This window comes from Notolabrus celidotus, chromosome 23 (genome assembly GCF_009762535.1).
Source record: "Notolabrus celidotus isolate fNotCel1 chromosome 23, fNotCel1.pri, whole genome shotgun sequence".
Lineage (NCBI taxonomy): Eukaryota > Metazoa > Chordata > Actinopteri > Labriformes > Labridae > Notolabrus > Notolabrus celidotus.
Window position 1 is genome coordinate 21,727,119 of NC_048294.1, and position 22,926 is coordinate 21,750,044.

Sequence of the window (22,926 nt, forward strand, 5' to 3'; positions counted from 1 at the left end):
ATCAGCAGGTAGACTCACACACAGGTTTATCTCACAGCAGAACCCCAGGTGTGGTTCAGACACACACACACACACACACACATTGTGCTGTCAGAACACAAGCAAGGAGTGTCCACTGAAGTGTGTGTGTGTGTGTGCAGAGTGATTTCACACCCCTCCCTTTCAGGGCAGCGATGACGCGTTTGCAGGTCTGTGCTGGCTCAGCTGACAGGACCTGATATAGGACACACACACACATAAACACACACACACACACTCACACACAAAGAAACACTAGTCTCCCTCGCCTGGGAGGATCCCCTTTCGTCTTATGGAGAAGTTAAGACAGAGCTGGGAACACACACATACACATACACACACACACACACACACACACACACACACACACACACACACACACACACACACACACACACACACACACACACACACACACACACACACACTCTCTGAGTGACCTTGACTTCAGATCGTACCACTAGGGGCTCATGGGGGGAGGTCTCCCGGCATCCCTTACTCGTGTCACCGCCGCCGCACTGCAGCTTCCCCGCTGAAGAGACGGAGTGAGAGATACCAGGAGGTGGTACCCACATCCCGTCGCCATGGCAACCCAACAAGACCATATTCTAAGCCTGCGAGGTGTCAGCGATGAGGGGAGCTGCTGCTGGTGTAGATGAAACCAGTGGGAGAGAGGAGGGAGGGGAGGGGAGGCTGATAAAGTGGCATCTCCTGCAACCCACACCCTGCATACTAACATGTAGTGAGTGTGACGACAGAGACACACACACAAACACACACACAAACACACACACACACACACACACACACACACACACACACACACACACACACACACACACACACACACACACACACACACACACACACACACACACACACACACACACACACACACACACACACACACACACACACACACACACACACACAGATAATACTGAAAGTGCATCCACAGAGGAAGTACTTCTGAAACACAGCTCTGAAGTCAACATGTCTCAGATGACTGAGTTATGGCCGGATCAGCTGAGTTTGGACTTTATCGTCCCTAATAGAACTCAGCTGCCGGATCGTTTCAACGTCACGACACGAAACAAGAGCAACAATAAAGAGCATCAAACATACGTGACGTACAGCTGAGCGTGTGTTATCTGGCAGGTGAGCACGGCATATGCAGGATGACGCCAATCAAGGTGTCCTTTATCAGAGATGACAGCCTCCATGTTGACCGTTTAATTCATGTAAGTAGAGGTGGATCAATCGACCAGCTGGTGACCTGCACACAGCCGGACCTCTCAAACCTAGCCTGTGCAGATCAACACACACGAGCTGTGCGTTTCATGCCGTGCACAAAGCAACAAAGGCAGTAACAACAGCCACACAACAACAACCAATATGTTGGCAGCGTGGGCGGTAGGTGCACTGACCTACTGTTTCCCTGCCCATCATTTTGTCCAGTCGTTAAATAAAATGCATGCATCTACGAAAACACAATCAGGACTAGAGCACGTTGACAAAACCTCAGGGTCTTGAATGTGAGGTAGAAAAGTCTGGCGTGTCATGAGACGTATATCCCTTTGCAGGAAATATAATAGGTTAGTTTATTAAAATAATTAACAGATAAAAGACAAGAAAAAAACTCTAAGTCTGTAAGCAGTCGGGGAGAAAGCAGCAGGAGAGAGTAAAGAGTGTAGACTTCACTTTCTTCAAATGCTCCCCTGCTCACCCCTAAAAGTTGTTGAAGCTATGGGGGCCTTCGAGGACAAGAGGCTCCTGTGATGCAGGATAAGTTTGATCCTCCGCTTGTTACGTTTTTATTGTGAAATTATCATTTTAACAACAACCACCACTGTCTTCTTCTCATGCAACCAATCACTAAATACAGAAACGCACATGTTGGTAGTTTGTCCACTCTGAGCTACCATACATGGAAAGATATTTTAAAAGGCCTCACTCTAAGTTCAAATATTAGACAATTTTACCATTATATCATATTAGTCTGTTCTGCTCAAGCGGCAACCTCCGGTCTCAAAATATGAAGTCCATGTGGAAGTGTTACAAACCGCAATTCATCGAGTGTCCACTTGAGGCTGGCTCCAGAAGTACCGGAAACCACACACACACCAATTCAAAAAAGCCGATCTTTACAGCAGAAATAAACATGTTTACAACCTGGTTCAAAAAACGGCTTCAGTCTACGTAGCTAATTTATCTATCGGCACACACTGTACAGGGTTGAATTTTTTTCTAACAGAACGGTTCAGAAGATATTAAGATTACGAGTTTTTGCCCAAATAAGGACATGACTGACTTGATTGACAGGCGTGAACACTATAGCTGTTGGCGAGGAGGCTCAAAGCCAGCCTCTTTTCCTCACATTAAGCTTGGTTGAGTTCAGCATTTCCAATATGGCTGCCGCCGACGATTGGCTTCAAAACAGCTCTCAGGGAACAGATGGGTGACATCACGGATACTACGTCCATTATTTATACAGTGTACGGTTACTTCTAAATGCCGCTACATACTACTCACTTCACCTTTTATGCAGATGATGCAATATTTTCTAAAGATAATTTCAAACAGTATTTGGTCTAACTTTATATATATATGAAGACACTTGCACAGTGAATAATGGCGCAAAAATTCACAAATAACGAGAGAGAATAGGTAAAAAAATAAAATTGCAAATAAATTCTAAAAAAATTGCAGAAAAATGTTTGATTTTGCCATCAAAAAAATTGGAAGCAGCCAAAGAAGTTGCATCAGATATCATCTGTTTTCATCTTGTTTTATTTGCTGTCTAACATTCACAGGAGCGTGTCTATGTTCCAACATTTCTAAGATTTTTTCAGATTGTATCCCCCTTTCTCCCAATTTGGTAGCCAATTACAGCCAACCTATTATCCAGTAGCAATGGACTACAGATGGAATGTAGTTTTAAGCTAAATCTGGTGCACCCTCGTTATTGCAAACATTTAATGTGAGTGCACATTGTCCTTTTAAACAAACTAAACTAAGTAGCACAGAGGCCTCGCATTGACTGGTCAGATCAGTGAAATGAAGCGCAGCAACTGGACACAAACCATAGTTTGCAGTGATGATAGGCTTCAATTGAAGGGGAATGTAGGAACACAGGACCTAATTTTGAAAATGTCCTTAAAATGTGGGACCATTGGGCTGTGGAATCATAGGGGTGACCCCACATTTACAACACACTGTACTGTAGTCCAGCTTCCCTGAAGCACCAAACACATTCACTCTTCTTGCTCCAGCAGGAGTGAGAGAGCGTCTGGATTCATATCAGTCTGGTCTGGACTGAAGGAGAGTGATGTTCAGCTAGAATCCCCCCTTGCTGCATTACACCAGATTAGAGGAAATCTCCTCCTTCAGAAGACTCCAAATCATCCCACCTAATTTGGTCAGGTTCTTGTGTCTGTCGGTGTAAGCCTTTAACTTTCAGTTTGGTCACAGTCTGATCTCTTCAGTGTTTTCTCTTTATCTACACTCCTCTCTTTTCCAGACCTCCTTCCTCCTCTTTATCTTTTTATCCTTTAGTTGCATTCTTAGCTGTGTCTGAACCCCCGGGGGTCATCGCCCTCCTCCGCCTCCTCAGTGAACTATGCTGACGTCAGAGGACAGATCTGTCCGGTACCCCTCCCAGAGCGGGTTTACATTCCAGACAGCTCTCAGACCTTTGAGATCCAAACAGCTCAGACTGTATGGAGCTTTAAAAAAAAAAAAGGATGTGTATCTGCGATATGCATCAAAACCTGAGCCCAGTATTCGTGGAAATAAGTAAGTGTTCCAAGGTTTTTAAAATCAGGGTCATGGATGAGGCTTCGTCTGTGAAATATGACTAACATCGAACCTCAGGTGGAAAACATGCAGACAGAACCACAGAGAACTGATGCTGCACCTGGTTTTTATTCATGTCACATAAACTGACTGTACACAACTGAGGGCTGCAAGAAAGACTCCAACTATTCATTACTGTCACTATTGATCCACATCATTTACTCGCTCTGTTAGACCAAATGTGCCTCGTTTTGATCGCACAAAAAGTCCCAAATAAGCCTCAAGGTGTGAGAAAGAGTTCAATAATGTTTAGTATTTAAAGGTACAGTGTGTAGTATTTAAAGGTACAGTGTGTAGTATTTAAAGGTACAGTGTGTAGTATTTAAAGGTGCAGTGTGTAGCATTTAAAGATACAGTGTGTGGAATTTTAAGGTAATGTTAAAAAGGTACAGTGTGTAGTATTTAAATGTGCAGTGTGCCATATTTAAAAGGTGCAGTGTGTAGCATTTAAAGGTACATTGTGTAGTATTTAAAGGTGCAGTGTGTAGTATTTAAGGTGCTGTGTGCAGTATTTAAAGGTGCTGTGTGTAGCATTTAAAGATACAGTGTGTAGCATTTAAAGATACAGTGTGTAGCATTTAAAGATACAGTGTGTAGTATTTAAAGGTACAGTGGGTAGTATTTAAAAAGCAGTTTGTAGCATTTAAAAGGTACAGTGAGTGGAATTTTATGGTAATATTTAAAGGTACAGTGTGTCATATTTCTGTCTGATTTTAAGTACAAATAAAAACATCAGAGATTATCAGGCGTTGGTTCTTCACTCTCTTTATAAAACACATAAAGAGTTAGTATATGTAACCATCCCTCACCTGAGCTCAGGTACACTGAGATGTTTCCAGTTTAAGAGCTCTACACTGCTGACTGACCGTCTGTACACTGCTTTAACTTTATTATTACTAATAATCCAGTGATGGCACAAATTCAATTCCATCTGCTTGACAACTGGCAAACTAATACCCTAAATATTTGGAAGGATCTGGGTACTGCCCAACCCACTATTGTGCTCAACCACACACACAGACAAGCCGCCACACAATCTAAACTGTTTTTATAACTCACTTCAGAAGCTAGAACCAGGAGCAGAGAAAGGCCTGAGACCTGTTAGGACTTCTAAAAGTTTAAGGGACACTTCTTTAGTATGTGAAGAGTATTTTCATCCTTTAAAAACTAGAGAGAAAGTTGAAGAAGTGTATAACTTTTAAATGACATGGGGGGGGGAAGTTATCTTAAAGCAGCCTGCTCATCATCGTCTTTTCTGCTTCACTGTCTTAAAACCACCAAGGGGTCACACAGGTCAGCTGTTTTTCCATGTTTTTAAAAAAGGAGCTGAGTTCATTGAGCAGTGGGCAAAAGAGACAGAGGGGAAAGATAAGTGAAGCACACACTCTGCTTCTTGAAGGCATCACCATATATGGGCGTTACTGTACAGAGGAAGGAGGAAGTGGTGCTTGACAGCCGGGACAAAGAGGGAGCGTTTGGAGGGAGCGAGTCACTCCGTCAGCGAGTAGAGGTCCACAACAATGATCCGTCTGTCAGCTGGACGGGCAGAGAGCTGAGTAAGACCATTCATACTGACAAGAAGTCGCGGTGATGTCACAGCGACACGACTGACCCACATGCGCTCATTTGTTTTTTTGAGTTTGTTTCAACACCAAAGCTCGACAATGCAAACTTTATTTCTGCTGAGATTCTGTCTGCTGACGAGAGGCGAGCTCTTCAAGTTCACAGAAACAAACAGGATCTCTCTACAGAAAATCAGTCTATAACAACACTTCCTCAATCCCCAAACAACCAGGCTCATGAGGAGACTTTAACTGCTTCACATTGCACAGACCTGATGTAGCCTACTCTTAGAAAGAGACAACAGAGGTGATCTAGACATGGAGAGGCTACAAATCCTAGCTCAAAAAAACAAAAACCAAGTTTCAGCAGAGTAGCTTGATGTCTAGTCTCGTAAACATTGGCACATGGCGTTCCTGTGTTGATGTGGTGAACAGACCTCTGAAAATCTACCTGCATTTGGCACCAGGAGGGGTTCTGCATGATTCTATTTTTCAATCTATGTCATTGAATCTTAATAATGATACTTTTTTTATTTATGTTTGAATTAAAATGTAAAAATAAAATAAATCTGAGCACGCCTACAAGCTTGAACTGTCAATGCTGCACTTTAGAAAGTGTTTGAAAGTTCTTCAAGTTCCTCATAAAGGAAGATAAATGTTACGTGTTTATTTGTTTTCCCATATCGCTATGCTCCCAGCAAGCAGGCCTGCTTATCATACCTAAAGTCTCTAAAGTAGTATGGGAGGTAGAGCTCCACATAAAATCTAGAATAGAATTTAAAATCCTTCCTCTGACCATAAGAGCTCATAGTGCCCTATTACCCCTCTAGAACACTATGCTCCCGATGGCTGGCCTGCTCGTTGTACCTAAAGTCTCAAAAAGTAGTATGGGAGGTAGAACTTTCAGTTATCAGGCCCCTCTCCTTTGGAATCCACTACCAGTCAGGGTCCGAGAGGCAGACACCCTCTTTACTTTTAAGAGTAGACTTTAAACTTTCCTTTTTGTTAAAGCTTATAGTTAGAGCTGGATCAGGCTTGGACCAGCTCTTAGTTATGCTGCTATAGGCTTAGACTGACATTCTGTCTTTCCCTCTCTCACATCTCTCATCCTATCACGTACTTTAATTCTCCCTGTCCCATTAAAGTTACTAGCCATAGACCTTTGTGGAGTCCCTGAGCTCCCTTGTCTCGTAGGTTCCTCTGGATCTCTGCTGCTGTGGACGTTCCACACTCCAGCTGCTACAACTACTACTATCCATCTCACCACTATTATCTCCCTCTATCCCTCTCTCCATCACGGTCTCAGCAGATGTGTGTCTAACATGAGTCTGGTCCTGCTGGAGGTTTCTGCCTGTTAAAGGAAGTTTGTCCTTGCCACTGTAACCTGCTAAATGCTGCAAAGTGCTCTGCTCATGGTGGATTAAGATGAGATCTGGATCTTATCCTGTCTTGATGTTGGGTCTTTGTTAATAATAGAACATAGAGTACGGACTAGACCTGCTCTGTTTGTCAAAAAAAATCTGGCCTTTCCTTGTTAGAAGAGCGAATCTGACCAAAGATCAGCCAAATCATGTCACAGTATGTACCTGGCTACCAGCCTCTGGTTAGCATGAAAGTTAAAGTCTCAGTCTGGAAACTAAAACTCTTCTTAAAGAAACTTTTTATTGATTCTTTGATTTTTTTGCTCAAAATTAAACTTTAAGCAAAAATAGTTCTTCTCTGTTTGTGCCAAACAAATATTCAGAGAAACTTCTGAAGCTTCGAGCTGAGCCATGAATCTCAAGCAGGTATGACTGTGCATGTTTGAGTCTCTGCTGCACCTCACAGCACCAATAAAGATGCCCCGTCAGACCTTTTTTAGCTCTCCACCTCCATTCTCTTTTATTTCCAACCGGGCAGGAGGCCAGCCGCCACCCTCCACTCCTCCGTCTCACCCTCTCCCACACAGGGGCGCTGGAAAACAGTGACCCCTTAGTGAACGAGGAACACAAAGTAACTCCGGCGAGGAGCGAATACTAAGGCAGAAATCCCGACTGCAGTGGCATTTTCTGTGCGAGCTTAGCATTTTCAGCGAACGTTTTGTCCGCCTCTAAGTGCCCAGGGTGAATGAGCGTCTTTGTGGGGCAAAAGAAAGGATGAAATTGAGAGGAGAGGCTGGGGGAGAAGTAAACAGGAGGCAGAGAAAGCAGGAGAGAAATGTAGGAAAGTTTGGAGACAGAGAAAGCGAGGGAGTGAATAGAAGGAGAGAGGGAGGGTTTATTGGAAAGCATAAGCAGGCAGCTGAAAAGCCAGGGTGAGAGCTGTGCCATGTTTGGTGCCAGGGGGTGAACGCTCCCCGCCACACAGGCTCCACGATTGTTGTTTCCATAACAGAGTGCCACGCCAGCAGCCCGAGCGCCACGCAACACGGCCGCAGCAGACCTCCACGTACGAAAACAAGGAGGGTGACATGACGTCAGGAGCACAACAAAGCTGCTACCTCTCTGAATCTGTGTGCTGTTTGACTTTCTCTCTCTCTCTCTGACGTGTGACAGCTCACTTTGTGCAAAAGCTGCGAAAGTTTCCTCACAGGTCAGGAAAGCTGAGAAATCCCCTCAAATCCAAGGAAATCCAACGGCTATTAAACGACCGACATGCTGGAACACATTTCTGCACACACTGTTAAAACGAAGCAGAGAGAAGAGAATCAAAACATCAAGATATATGAAATAATACTTTCTTTAACACTTTGTTTTAGCCTTCATCTTTATCCATGTTTGTTTCCCTGCTGTCCTGAAATCAAACTACAACCTGAAGTGTTCAAGGCTAGACTATTATTCAACTTTTTATGACCACGTCACAAACAGAGCTGCTCCAGGACGAGTCACTGAACACACATCAACATTTGATGTACTCTGAATAGAAATAAAAAGCATATTATGGCAGGTTTTATCAATAACAATGTTTAAACCCAAATAAATCAGAAATATACCCTCTGAGTTATCATTCTTTATCCAGAGGAAGTGTTTGCTCTATTCTCCAGTCTCTTGTGAAAATGAGGAGCTCTGTAAAAAGATGCTTCAGGTGCAGGTGACATCTCTGTCTCACCTCTCTGCTCTCTGTCCGCCTGCAGCATAGACTGTATAAATAACGGACGTAGTATCCGTGACGTCACCGATCTGTTTCTGAAGCGCTGTTTTGTGGCCAATCGTCAGCGGACACAATATTTGAAATGTTGAACTCAACTGCTGTCGAGCGATTGTGACGTAAAGAGGCAGGCTTTGAGCCTCCTAGCCAACAGCTCCAGTGTTCCCACCTGTCAATCAAGTCAGCTGTGCCTCTCATAATGGAAAACTCGTAATCTTAATAACTTTGAAATTGGCGTGTTATGAAAAAATTCTCCCCCCGTACAGTGTCAGCCGATGGAGAAATGAGCTATCCAGACTACACTCTTTAATTGAACCAGGCTGTAAACATGTTTATTTCTGCTGTAAAGATCAGCTTCTTTGAATTTGTGTGTATGTGGTTTCTGGTACTTCCGGAGCCAGCCTCAAGTGGACACTCGATGAACTGCAGTTTTTAACACTTCAGCATTGGCTTCAATTCTCGCTGCCGGAGGTTGCCGCTTGGTCTGTAGCAAAGTGTGCATCTTTACAACGTGACTTGACAAATCGTTGGTATTTGTCACCTGTGAAAATGTTTCAGGGGTGCAAACAACAAAATCTGACCCTTTTCTGCACGTGAGGACAGGGTGTGGTCATTGTGTTTACATCCTTAGAACATAACTCCTGTAAAAACAATCAGACACTAACGTCTCTTTTCTTAATCGAATTGCTTTATCATTTACAACTCTCACCTGTGCTGCACAATTTGGTAAAACTGTGCAGTAATAGTGGTCCGTGATTTTGGATTGCGTTCTAATAAATGGAGGCTGTTGAAACCAGGCGTGCATGGCCCCGGAGACTCTTTTTTTGGCTTTGACGACCTTTAGCTGTCTCCGTCACTCACATGCATTCATCACAATTCCCTCCATGACACAGGTGTTGATGACATTTCCTCTAACTTTGAAAGTTTTACACGGCACTTCTTTCTGTTCAGCATCACCGTAAGTAATCACAACAAGTGTTATCTGAAGACTCTTTCCAAACAGAGCAGGTCTAGACCGCACTCCATGCTCTATTATTAACAAAGACCCAACATCAAGACAGGATAAGATCCAGTCCCATCTTACAGACAGGACTCAGTCTGATCTCATCTTAATCCACCATGAGCAGAGCACTTTGCAGCATTTAGCAAGTTACAATGGCAAGGACAAACTTCCTTTAACAGGCAGAAACCTCCAGCAGGACCAGACTCATGTTAGACACACATCTGCTGAGACCGTGTTGGAGAGAGGGATAGAGGGAGATGAGGAGAGAGAGGTGATAGTGGTGAGACGGATAGTAGTAGTTGTAGCAGCTGGAGTCTGGAACGTCCACAGCAGCAGAGATCCAGAGGAACCTATGAGACAAGGGAGCTCAGGGACTCCAGAAAAGTCTATGGTTTGTGACTTTAATGGGACAGGAAGACTTAAAGGAAGTGACAGGAAGAGAGAGAGGGAAAGACAGGATTTCAGTGTGTCAGTCTTAGCCTATAGCAGCATAACTAAGAGCTGGTCCAAGCCTGATCCAGCTCTAACTATAAGCTTTAACAAAAAGGAAAGTTTAAAGTCTACTCTTAAAAGTAAAGAGGGTGTCTGCCTCTCGGACCCTGACTGGTAGTGGTTTCCAAAGGAGAGGGGCCTGATAACTGAAAGTTCTACCTCCCATACTACTTTTAGAGACTTTAAGTACAACGAGCAGGCCTGCCATCAGGAGCATAGTGTTCTAGAGGGGTAATAGGGCACTATGAGCTCTTATGGTCAGAGGAAGGATTTTAAATTGTATTCTAGATTTTATGTGGAGCTCTATAAGTAGAGAGGGTGTGTACCTCCCGGAGCCTGACTGGTAGATGGTTACAAAGGAGAGGGACCTGATAACTGAAGCTCAACCTCCCATACTACTTTTAGAGACTTAGAGTGTGACGAGGAGGCCTGCATGAGACAGAGAGATGATGGTGGTGAGACCAAAATATTCCAATGTAGCAGATTTTACAGGTGGGGGGGGTTCCCGCCCCCAGGTCAGCGTCGGCTACTGTCACAACCAAACAGACTCCAAACTATCAGATTGTTGGTTGTAATTTCTATACAAGCAGCTGTTTTATGCAGACGACTATCTGTTCTATCATCATGTTGTTTAAATCTCTCTTAAGGCTCAGTGTAGCTCACCTGTCATTTTAATGAAGGTGTCATGGGTGCATAAAACTCACTAGGAAAAGAGGACTGTATTCTTTCCTTCCTTTGATTTGACTCTTCAAGTATCATGCTTTCATTCCTTGGTGAAGCAGTTGAAACTATACAGCCAAACAAGACGCTCTTCAGAAGATTTTAAGCGCCCCTACTCGCACGCACTTTGCCCATAAACCAAACGGCTCCTAACTTTCCGTCCTGCTTCCTCACACTCTCTATCTCTCTCTCTCCGTCTCGTTGATGTTTGGAGCTCTGAGTGTCGAGTGCCACATAAAGCCTCCAGGCCACCTGTGCTGGCAGACCAGACAGAGGGCCTGTTGTGGCTGCAGCTCAGACCAGTGTGGGCTTAGCATGGGCCTGCTGGGAAAGCTGGGGGCCTTTAATAGCTACTTTCCTGCAGCGTGTAGAAGAACGGCACTAAAAGTAACGAGCAGAAAAACAGACGAGTGTGAGAGAGAAGAATGTAGAGTCGCTGTTTGGAGGTATTTCTGGAAATGCTGAGAAAAATGTAGGCTTAGAGCTCCTGTAAAGTCAGAGTTTTACTGAAACAAGACGTCTAGTTCACACCCCGCTGAGTCCAGGACACTCTGATACCACACCAGACATCGATCGCTGCATGTTCCCAAACCCAATCAACGATGGCTCTTCTTCTATAAGCTTTGACGGCGTATAGAGAGGTCCGTGGTGCCCTTCACCGTCTGCAGAACTTACATACGCAACTGCAGGTAAACATGTTAATCAACTTCCTTTTATAACTTAACTTACTTATGCAACTCAAATGACTTCACTCCGATGTAATCTCATCCATATGTGCAATGCTTAAAGCAGCTGCTACTGTGCAGCAACATGTGAGTAGAAAGACTGAAGGTAGTGGAGGCAACCTGTGGCGTCAGTGATGTCACCTGTCCAGTGTTTTGAAGCCCAATAATGGAGGTCGCCATGTTGGAAAAGCTAGCTCAAACAAACTTTCAGTCAACTTGGACACCGGCATTGAGGAGGAGTTAAGCCAAATGAACCTTCACCTGTCAGTCAACTAAGCCACGCCCATAATGTAGTCTAATTGTGCAGAACTTATACCATCAATACCTCTGAGAGAAAGGAGTCTTTTCACTGGCTCCAAAAGCCAAGTGGACACTCGAGGAACTGCAGTTTTTTGCTCTCTGCACTGTCTTCATTTTCATTTCTTCTACTTTTATTTGACCAATGAAAGCGAGGTACCACTACCTTGATGAATACAATTTGAGAGTCTACACCCTGACCCGTGGGTGTTTAATTTAGAGCTGGGCAATATTGCAAAGATGTTATCATAATAAATTATTTCATATTAGTAGATATCATTAATTATCACGATAAATATCAAATCATTATTTCATTTGATCTAAAGGCAAATTTTTGCTCCTGAGTGAAAGTTGACGGTTGGTTAGCTTGTATCTGGATTTAGTTTTCTGATGAACTTCTTGAATCCATCATTTCTGATGCTGCTAACAGGAAGCAGGTCTTTAATGTTTAAATTAGATTTTTGTGAAGTTTTAGTTTGTAGATTCTCATTTTTCTCAGGTTGAGATTATTTGCACATTTTGATTTAAATTTACAGCAAAGCTATATCAAAATGTATTCTGTGTATCAGTTTATAGAGTATTGTTTTGAGTTGTGCTCTCCCCTTTAAGGTTACTAAGGGTTACGGGCAGAGTGATGTTGTTTCCCACAGTGCAGTGAATGCATCACAGTTATTCAGTGTTCAGTTGTCCTACGGTCGTGGTGGACATTAAACGCTCTTCCTTTACCCACATCTTGAAAGTATATTTAATGAAGTGTATGAAGTTAATAGCTAAAGCAGAGTCAACACAGTGTCAGACTAACGACTCTGCTTTGAGCTGGTAGGTTTTACAGTTTCTTCAGTGTTGATGTCACTCGTCTCAGCTGTGTTTACATTCCGCTCCAAACGTCTTTAAGCCCCGCCTACCTCTCACCCTGCAACATGATTGGCTGTTGAATTCCGTCCTCTTCTTCTGTCTAATGTTGGGTGGCGACTAGCGTTTAAGGCTCATTATCGCCACTCTCTTTCAAGTGGTTTGGGGTTGTAATTACAGGTTTATTTATATTGAATTTAATCAAACACTTGTTATATTTATATTGAAAAAAATTGTATCAAGATAATTATCATTATCGAATTATCGCCCAGCCCTACTTTAACCTACATGTCTCTTCACCTTAACCTTAAAAAGCAGACCATTTAATGTTCAGGTTAAAAAGAAAGAGGAGAAAACACTTCAGCGTACCTTTAAAGTGAATCTTAGAACAAATGTTTGAGTGTTTCTTGAAGCAAAGACTTGAACCAGGTGTTGTATAAAGACTGCAGAAACAGCATGTGTTGCATTTCCTGAAAAGGTGAGCCATGTCTTCAAACTCTTAACTTTGACCGATTCATCCACCAGGGAAGTGACTCGGGTGGCCGATCTGCAACAGCCTATAAGATCTTGCACAATGCATCTTTGTAACATCTGCTAGAGTAGTTTCTTCTGCATATGTTTTATGATGTGTTTTTTTCTTTGCATCATTTGTGCATTTGGAGCGTAGAGCACCTCTTTTCATTTTGGTTAGTTTCCTCTGGACTCTGCCTGCATGTGTTTTAATAGTTGCATTACTTTCACATTTGCAGCATTTTTCTCCTGATGAAGATCGTCTGCCTTCATCGGCCACCAATTTGAAATGCTACTCTGTTATATGAAACCAGATCCCATGTCAGGCATCGTATACCTTTGGCATCAGAGTAATGCTGCTGCTCTCCCTGCTATGTGCAAGCTATTGGAGCAAACTATGTGAGCCACTCAAGTCCAAATGTGAAGCAGTGACAGAACCAAGTCTAACCAAGAAGAGGTGAAAGTGTTCTTGAGCCACACCCACACACACACACACACACACACACACACACACACACACACACACACGTCACTTTAAATGACACAGACAAATGAGTTTAATACGTTCATCTCTGCTCCATTGTGCTGCTTACCTTTAGCCTCTGACTCACCAGACCAGTCACAAGACAGCGAGTGACAAGGCATTGTATTCAGAGTGACAAATCAAACCAGAGAGGCCTGAAAGCTGCGCTCCGAGGCCGCAGAGTAGGACACGGTGATTGTAAACCATGTTGTCAGTCGATCAGGTTTAGCCTGTCGGCAAGTCGACGCCTTTCAACCCCTCCGCCATAGTAGAGGAGGGACACAAGCACTTTGTGGGCATGGCTTTGGATGTCCGTACGCTTCACTTGATGAATTAAATCAGTCGTTTGTGCAGAGTTGTCACAACAAACTTCAGACACTTGGACTGGACTCCTACTACTATAAAAAGGCGAAACACTCCTTTTTTTCAGCATCCAAAAACTACTTCAAAGTAAACTTCTCAGACACATGAACACTGTGAGATAAAACAGCACGATGAGAGCGAAGTATAACGTCAGACACACGTTAAAGAAACATTTATTCAACTTGTATTCTGATTTTACAGATTGACCCATGTTCCATCTGTTGACATGGAGGAGGCGGGGCTTATGACCTATGCTGCAGCCTTTTTTTAAGCATCAATAAACTACTTCAAACTAAACTTCTCAGACTCATGAACACTGAGATAAAACAGCATGATGAGAGCGAAGTATAACGTCAGACACACGTCAAAGAAACATTTACTCAACCTGTATTCTGATTTTACAGATTGACCCATGTCCCATCTGTTGATATGGAGGATGCGGGGCTTATGACTTATGCTGCTGCCAGTCAGCAGGGGCAGCTCTGACTCTTTTGGCTTCACTTTTAGGAGCCTTTCATCATCAATCATTCACCGCATTGTAATTTTTTAAAACATTTAGACACAAGAGAATAAAGTTATCAGATGAATTTAAAAAATAAACACTGACGATAAAAAGTCTACTGTATTACTGTAGCTCTATCCTCTCTCCTTTGTGTGTGTGTGTGTGTGTGTGTGTGTGTGTGTGTGTGAGAGACAGTGTGTGTGTGTGTGTGTGTGTGTGTGTGTGTGTGTGTGTGTGTGTGTGTGTGTGTGTGTGTGTGTGAGAGACAGTGTGTGTGTGTGTGTCACTAAAAGGGTAGGTTAATTTCCAGCAGCAACAGCTGTGCCTGTTGACATTTAGTCAGAGATCACAGAGCTCTCCGTATGTGCTCCTGGTGTGAGTGTCTGCATGAGTATGTAGGTGATACATGAAGTGCGTTACACTTCGTTACAGAAACACCTCCTTTTATTCCTAAGGAGAAGAAAAACTGACCTCAACTTTTGGCAAAGAAAGAGCACTTTCAGCTGAACTCCAGGGAAACCAGAAACCCTGACGCCGGACAGGTCCAGATGAAATCAGATGGAGGATGTAATCTTGTTAGTAAACTGAGGGATATCAAGAGTTCATCAGACGGGAGATAAGAGGTCTTTGTGTGGTTTGAGGTCAGGTCTTAAAATAAAACCAAGCACCAATGAGGACGAACTGAAACACAAGGGATAGAGAGGAGCCTTACTTCACTGTCAGGAGCTTTAAAGGAGCAGTCTGCTGAATTTAGCAAGAACAGACTCAGGGGAGATGATAGGGAATACTGACAGATGTAGAAGAAGAGAGAGGTTGTTGTTGCGGAGCGAGCATCATCTAAATATTCCCGTCTCTGCACGCTCCTTTGACCCTTTTATTATTTATTATCATTTATTTTTAAATGTGCAGCACTGACTCTAAACCGGACCAATATTTGTACAACAATAAAACACAAAAACTACACTTTTTTTAATTGTTATTACTCCAACTCAGCTGTAAGTCATGGATGCACACTTCTACTTTACTGATTACATTTTGTATTTAATGCTTATCTCTTTAAATATATTGTGTTTATAAATCTTTATTTAGATTTCTTATTTTTGTTTCTGCAGGAGAGCGTCTGAAACACCTGAATCTCCTCCCCTTAATGCAAAGTTTTTCTGATTCTGATTATTTGAGGGAGGAAATGTTTATTTCATCCTTTTGTTTTCATCCTCTGTTTGCAGAAGTGATCAGTAACATGATTTAAATCTTATTCCGAAGTCTGATCAACTGCGTTTCATTGATAAAAATGCATTTCCAAAGAAAGAGCTAGCGCCTCCTCGCAGGTTAACATCCTCATGCCTGTGCTGGTTCCTCATTGCTCTGGTGGAGTGGTTATATGTCAGTTTAACCAGACACAGCCTACATACAACTTTATCTCCATTTACTGGATCAACATACTGACAAACCACGCCTCCTACGAGGTGACATCATCACCTGTGCTCGTTTGCATCAGTGTTAATTTTGTTAACAAAAATTGTGAGGATAAGCGTTCGCCAATGTCCAATTTTTCATGATGAAAACCAAACTATGACGAGCTCAAGTGCATCACTGATGATTAAGAATGCATGTTTTGTTTTTGTCAACGAGACAATGACGAGACAAAAAAGTCAGTAGCGGACCGCCGAACATTCAAAATCCATGTTTTTCCAATAAACTGTATAATTAATGACATTGAGTCAGAAAACAACAGATAGAACACTGTATAAATAATGGACATAGTATCCGTGACGTCACCCATCTGTTCCTGAAGCGCTGTTTTGAAGCCAATCGTCAGTGGGTGCCATATGGGAAATGCTGAACTCAACCAAGCTTATTGTAAGGTAAAGAGGTGGGCTTTGAGCCTACTCGCCAACAGCTACAGTGTTCCCGTCTGTCAATCAAGTCAGTCATGTCCTTGTTTGGGCAAAACTGGTAATCTTAATATCTTCTGAACCGTCATGTTAGAAAAAAAATTCAACCCCTGTACAGTGTGCGCCGATAGAGAAATTAGCTCTTCAGACCCAAGCTGTTTTTTGAACCAGGCTGTAAACATGTTTATTTCTGCTGTAAAGATCGTCTTCTTTGAATGGGTGTGTATGTGGTTTCCGGTGTTTCTGCAGACGCTCAATGAACTGCAGTTTATAACACTTCAGCATGGGCTTCATATTTTGAGACCGGAGGTTGCAGCTCAGTTTTCCCCCCTGCTGTGACATCTAATCTTTCAAAATAAAAGTGATGCAGTCCTGTGACGGGCCGAGCTATTATTTGTGGGTTAGCATTGTTAGCTTGGTCTCTACCAAGCGGCAACCTCCGGTCTCAAACGATGAAGCCCATGCGGAAGTGTTATAAACTGCAATACATCGAGAATCCACTTGAGGCTGGCTGCAGAAACACCTGAAGCCACATAGACATGAATGGGAAAAAGACGATCTTTGCAGCATTAATAAACATGTTTACAGCCTGGTTCAAAAAACGGCTTGGCCCTATGAAGCTAATCTCTCTAATGGCACACACTGTACGGGAGTGAATTTTTTTCTAATGTGACGGTTCAGAAGATATTAAGATTACGAGTTTTTGCCCAAATAAGGACATGACTGACGTGACTCCCAGTCGGGAACACATAGCTATTGGCTAGGAGGCTCACACTACGTCACACTCTGCCTGGTTGAGTTCAACATTTCCAATATGGCTGCCCCCGTCGATTGGCTTCATAACAGCTCTCAGGAACAGATGGGTGACGTCACGGATACTATTTATTCCAGTTTTGTGAAACATCAGACACAATTAGTAAGTTTGGATCAACTCCTTGTCATCAAAGATGCAGATGCATTTCAGAGTGCCGTGAACTGACTGTCTGTCCAGTGCGCCTGTCACTGCAGGTGCATTCAGGGTCCGTTGTAAAAGTGCAATATGTATTTCGTATTCATGGCATTTTCATTTGAATCAAGAGAATCAAAATAAAGTCACAGTGGTCACATCGAGAATGTTTTCTCTTGACTTTTTAGCAGGGACAGGCTGAATTATTTAACTTAATGTAATACACAAACAAAAGTGTTAAAATTGTGAAATATTGACGATGTTAACACTTGGTACAATCCTGGTACCAATATTTGATCAACAACATTAATTATTTCAGAGAGAGAAATGTTCTGGCAAAAATCAAAGACTAAAATGTTTTAAGTTTTCGTCGACTAAAACTAGACTAAAACTAACACGCATTTTCATCTAAAGACTAAGACTAAATCTAAAATAGTTGCCAAAATTAATGCTGGTTTACATCCAGGTAGTTGAGCTTTGGAGCGTGGCTGCTTGATTGGGTGCAGATCCCTCGCCCCTCCTTTCATGCACGTGCATCGGGTCCTGTTGTGCATGAGTGTATTACTGGTGTAGTAAGTTCACAAAGTGCTAACTGTGAAACTATTGCTGTTTTTATTATCTCCTCTTGGTCTGATCGACCAAAAGCTCTCCGATTGATCAATAAAGTCAGTTCCATCAATGTTTGAATGGACAGTCTTGTGCAGACAAAGCTTTTTCTTATTTCACGTTAATAAAAGTCAGTAAAGTGAAGTAAAAGTTAAAGTTACATTTGTCTTGCCACTCCAGATTCAAGGGGGAAGCATCTTTTAGCTTTTGAGAACTTTTCAAAAACATGTTTACAACTTTCTCAAATTAATGTGCAACCAGAAACACACAACTTCTAGTGTTCAGCCCGCCTCCTGACTCTTGGTATGCGTGCTCCCAGAGCAGGCAGTCAGATTCAAAACAAAGCCGAGGATGGAGGGGGAACGTGGGTGAGAGAAAATGGACGGCTGCATATATTCACAGCTCACATCTGGAAGCTTTTAGGGCCAGATCCCTCCAGTTTCCTCCTCTGAGGTTTCCTGGTTGCTGCTGCATTAAAAAGCAGGATAAGTAGCATCAACAGGCTGACACACGCACACACACACACTGCACACACTGCACACACTGTTATGCAACAAGGCTCAATCAATCTGGATGATTAGGTTATACTGACATGTTTACCCACAGAGTGCTCTTTCATTAGCATGAGCTCACAAACTGTGTCGTTCCTACGTGTGTGTGATTTTTAGCATGCTGGATCTGTGTGTGTGTGTGTGTGTGTGTGTGTGTGTGTGTGTGTGTGTGTGTGTGTGTGTGTGTGTGTGTGTGTGTGTGTGTGTGTGTGTGTGTGTGTGTGTGTGTGTGTGTGTGTGTGTGTGTGTGTGACAGACAATCGATCATGAGTGTTTGTTCACCGGAGCCTCAGCTGTCCACGTGTTTACTGAAGACACAGAGGGACAGAGTCTCAATGAAGCCCGGAGACAGACAGACAGACAGACAGACAGACAGACAGACAGACAGACAGACAGACAGACAGACAGACAGACAGCTCACCTGTCAGGATCCCTTATTTAGCTCTGCTAACACGATCATCCAGCACGACCCAACACATAACACCAGAGAGGAGCAACCACAAGCTTTCTTCAAGAGTCTCTTTTGTGCTTTAAAACTGAACTTTCATCCAAACGTGCAGAAGCTACCTGAGCAGACACATGCCTACTGTCAGCTTGTTTACTTTCTGAGTGATCTCAGACTTTATGTGATCAGGACTTTTACTAAGAGCTGCAGAAAATAACAGCACCAATATAAATGCACTGCTGATCTGAAAGCAGGTGTGCAGATGTCTGTCAGCTTATTGAAAACTAATCAGTCAATATATTTGATGTGTTTCATCAGTTTAATGATTCAAAGCTAATCAGCTTCATGTTTAACTCAACTGTAGGGGTTTTAACTTTAGAAAACAACAAACACTTTTTGACATTTTATTTTAATTTTTTATTTTATTGCTTTTCTAATAATTTGCTAATTCAATCGCATAATAACAGAATTTATGTATTTGAAAATACGTTTTTATTGCACTGTTTAAGTTCAGATAATTGTTTTTTTATTTTAAAACCCCCGAAGATCTGAATGATATCCCTGTCTATATATTTCATTATTTATGTTTTTTATATTTCTTATTTTTCTAATAACTTGCAAATCTGACTGCATCACAAGCGTATTTATGTCTTATTGCCCTGTTAAGGTTTGGAAATTTGGTTCTTACTGAGTTTGTGGTTTTAAAAAAAGCTTTTTATATAAAATATTTTTTTATTTAAAAAAATTACAAAATCTTGAATGATACCCTTATTCATATCTGATTATTTATATTTTAAATATTCTTTTATTTTATGTTTTTTCTAATAATTTGCCATTTAACTGCACAATAACACTATTTATGTCTTAGAAATACTTCTTATCCGGCTATTTAAGTTCATAAAATTGGTTCTTACATAGTTTGCGATTGTAATGCAAACACAAGATCTGAATGAAAATTATGTCTCTATTTCATTCATTACAATTACAATTAATATTCTTAATTTTCTAATAATTAGCAAATTTAACTCCATAATAACAGTATTTATGTCTTTAAAATAGTTCTTACCAGGCTGTTTAAGTTTGGAAAACATTTATTCGTACTGAGTTTGGGATTGTATAGCAGCTAAGACATTTTTTAGTAGCAAAAAACACAAGATCTGAATGATATCCCTGTTCATATTTCTGTATAAGGGTCATTGACATGACGTGCATATTTTTGTGTCCGAATCCACTATTTTCTTTTGAAATAATTTGTTATTTTTAAGACATACATCAATTGATTCTATAAAACCTGCTCATTTAAATACAATTTCAGTACATTCAAATATTGAGATTTATTTTATTTTTAAGTATCTGAAAAACCTGAAAATGTCGGGTGGTGCAACCGTCCGAGCAAGTGAACTGACTTAAAACACTATAAAAAAAATATTTTAAGAATAATAAATTCAAATTAAAACACCATGGAATGATTTTACATATAAGAGCTTTGAAATAAACATCATTTCATAAATATCAAGAGTTTAAAAGGCACCTAAGGTTATTCAAAAGCTTTTGCCCGGCAATTTGCATGTTCTCAAATGTCAGGGTGGCACCACCGTACTCATGGAGCTTTTATTTTGAAATAAGTAGTTATAATGGACTTCAACATATTAAATCATTCAGAGGACCCTACTAATTTCAATGGCTGAGTTAAAAGGTTTGTAGATGTCTCTTAAATAATAATAGAAAAGCTTTTATCAACTTATAGGTGGATGGTAACACTTTCCATGTCAGGTGGTACAACCAACCTAAACCTGTAAAAATTATATTTTACACCTGGCCAATAGAATGCAAAAATCCTAATATATTGTAAATAAAAAAATATACTCACAAAATAAAATGTGTAAAGCACTGTAACCACTCTAAGGGACACTTACTAAAAGTTTTAGTTAAAATAAATGATAGGAAAGTAATGTATTGTGTATTTGGACAAATATCTGGTTGTGCCACATGACATTTTTTGGGTGTTCAAGTAAAGAAAAGGGTAAAAAAAAAAAAATTAAACACTTAATAAGCAGTGTAACGTGCAAGCCTTGATAAACACATTATTCCAGACACAGAAATATGCATTGCGACCATTCTGGAAATATTAAAAAAACAAAAACTTTTGAGGCTTATTTTTCAACAACCCTTTTCAATTTTAAATATTTCTTTTTACTTTATTGGTTTTCTAATATTTGCTAATTAAACTGCAGTAAAACAGTATTTATGTCTTTGAAAATGTTTTTACTGGGCTGAATTAGTTTGGAAAATGTGTTCTTGTTTTTTATTTTAAAACACCTACAAGATTTGAAAGATATGTCTATATTTTTTAAGTTATATTTTCAATATTTTTTTAATCACTTTTCTGTTTATTTGCTCATTTAATTGTATAAGAAAGGACCTAAAAATATTATTGTATTATAGAAACATGATCTGAATGATATCCCTATTTATATTTCACTATTTATATTTTAAATGTGTTTTTATTTCATTTCTTTCTAATAATTTGCTAATTTAACTGCATAATAACATAATTTGTCTTTTTAAACTGTTTCATTTTGCTGTTTAATTTGGAAAATTGCTTCTTACGAGTTTGTGATCGTAAAGCAGGTAAAGGAACTTTAGAAGCAGATATTTCGAGATGAAGGACATTTAAAGATTGTTTTGTAAGTTTGCACAGTTGAATATGTGCTTCCTTGAAGATTATGAAGGTGTAAATAACATAAAAAAACATTTGCATATAAAAAACAAACACTCATATTGTCCTGTGCCTTGTGTAAACATCACCATCCAGCAGTGCCCCCAACATAAACAGCACTTCTCTATGAGGAGTCCTCTCTACTCAGTTAACATCTTCACACCAAACCCCATACAGCAACTTCACAAGTCTCTTTAAACTTCAGGCACACACTTTATAAACGCGCTATTACAACGATGTCTCTTTACAACACACACCAGAGGAGTGTGAGGAAGTAATCGGCACACTTTTCTCCTCAAGTTACTCTTTGTTTATAAAGAAAAGTGAACTTTAGTGAGTGGTATGTGCATCAAGCTGCGCCCACAGAGCTGTGTTCAGTTCTATAAAAAGACAGATGATCGAGCTGCTGGAGCGACCACCTGAAAACTTTCTAACACACTTTAACACTAAAAACAAGAAGAGTTTAAAGTGTCTCAATCAGTGAAATGAAACATAACTTTCATTAAGGTGTGTCTGTCACTTTTGTCTTATGGACACACGGGACTGCTCTCACTTCTTCAGTACACCGGGGATAAGCTAACATTAACCGGGCCTTTCCTATTTAACTCCAAACACAGCGACTCCTTCAAACCAACGAGGGGTTAAACAGCAACCATTTCGATCATATACACAGTTATTAAGGTCTCAAACTCACCCTCTAAAAGCCTGGAAATCAGCGAGTCCACGTCCAACTCCCCCTCCGCCATTTCTGTGCCGTACAGCTCTGCCCGCCGCAGTCTGGAGCTGGCAGTGCAGGCACCGCCTCACTGCACTGAACGCACCGCGCACCTCCTCCCACTCACGGGCCTCCCATTTATGACAATTATGCTGCTTTCAAGGCACCTCGGAAACTCCACCACCTACCCTTCATACTTAAACAACTCCAGAAAAACACAAAAAAAAACACATCCTTAACGTGAATTTACATTACTATTATTACTTTTCATATTAATCTGAAGTATTTTATTAATCTGGATGTATTCAACTTCACAAACAGTTGTTGTTTTAGAATAGAATAGCCTTTATTTGTCAGGTGTACAATGAAATTAGAAGGGTATTGTATTTATGTGATTAATATAAATAAAATAAAAACAGGTAGAAAATATGTATAAAAGACAATATAAATATAGTAATCATATAATCATTGATGATGATAATGGAAGTTCTTAAATTGTTT

At 41.0% G+C, this 22,926-nt stretch overlaps 1 protein-coding gene across 1 annotated transcript in view; it reads right to left on the reverse strand.

Moving 5' to 3' along the window:
* LOC117807391 (serine/threonine-protein phosphatase PP1-beta catalytic subunit) overlaps positions 1-22,543 on the reverse strand; it is a 35,964-nt gene extending 13,421 nt beyond the window's left edge. The window contains exon 1 of the mRNA XM_034676668.1: positions 22,405-22,543. Coding sequence (XP_034532559.1) covers positions 22,405-22,456 — 52 coding nt within the window. The 5' untranslated portion in view covers positions 22,457-22,543. The remainder of the gene's footprint in view (positions 1-22,404) is intronic.
* Positions 22,544-22,926: the final 383 nt, after the last annotated feature.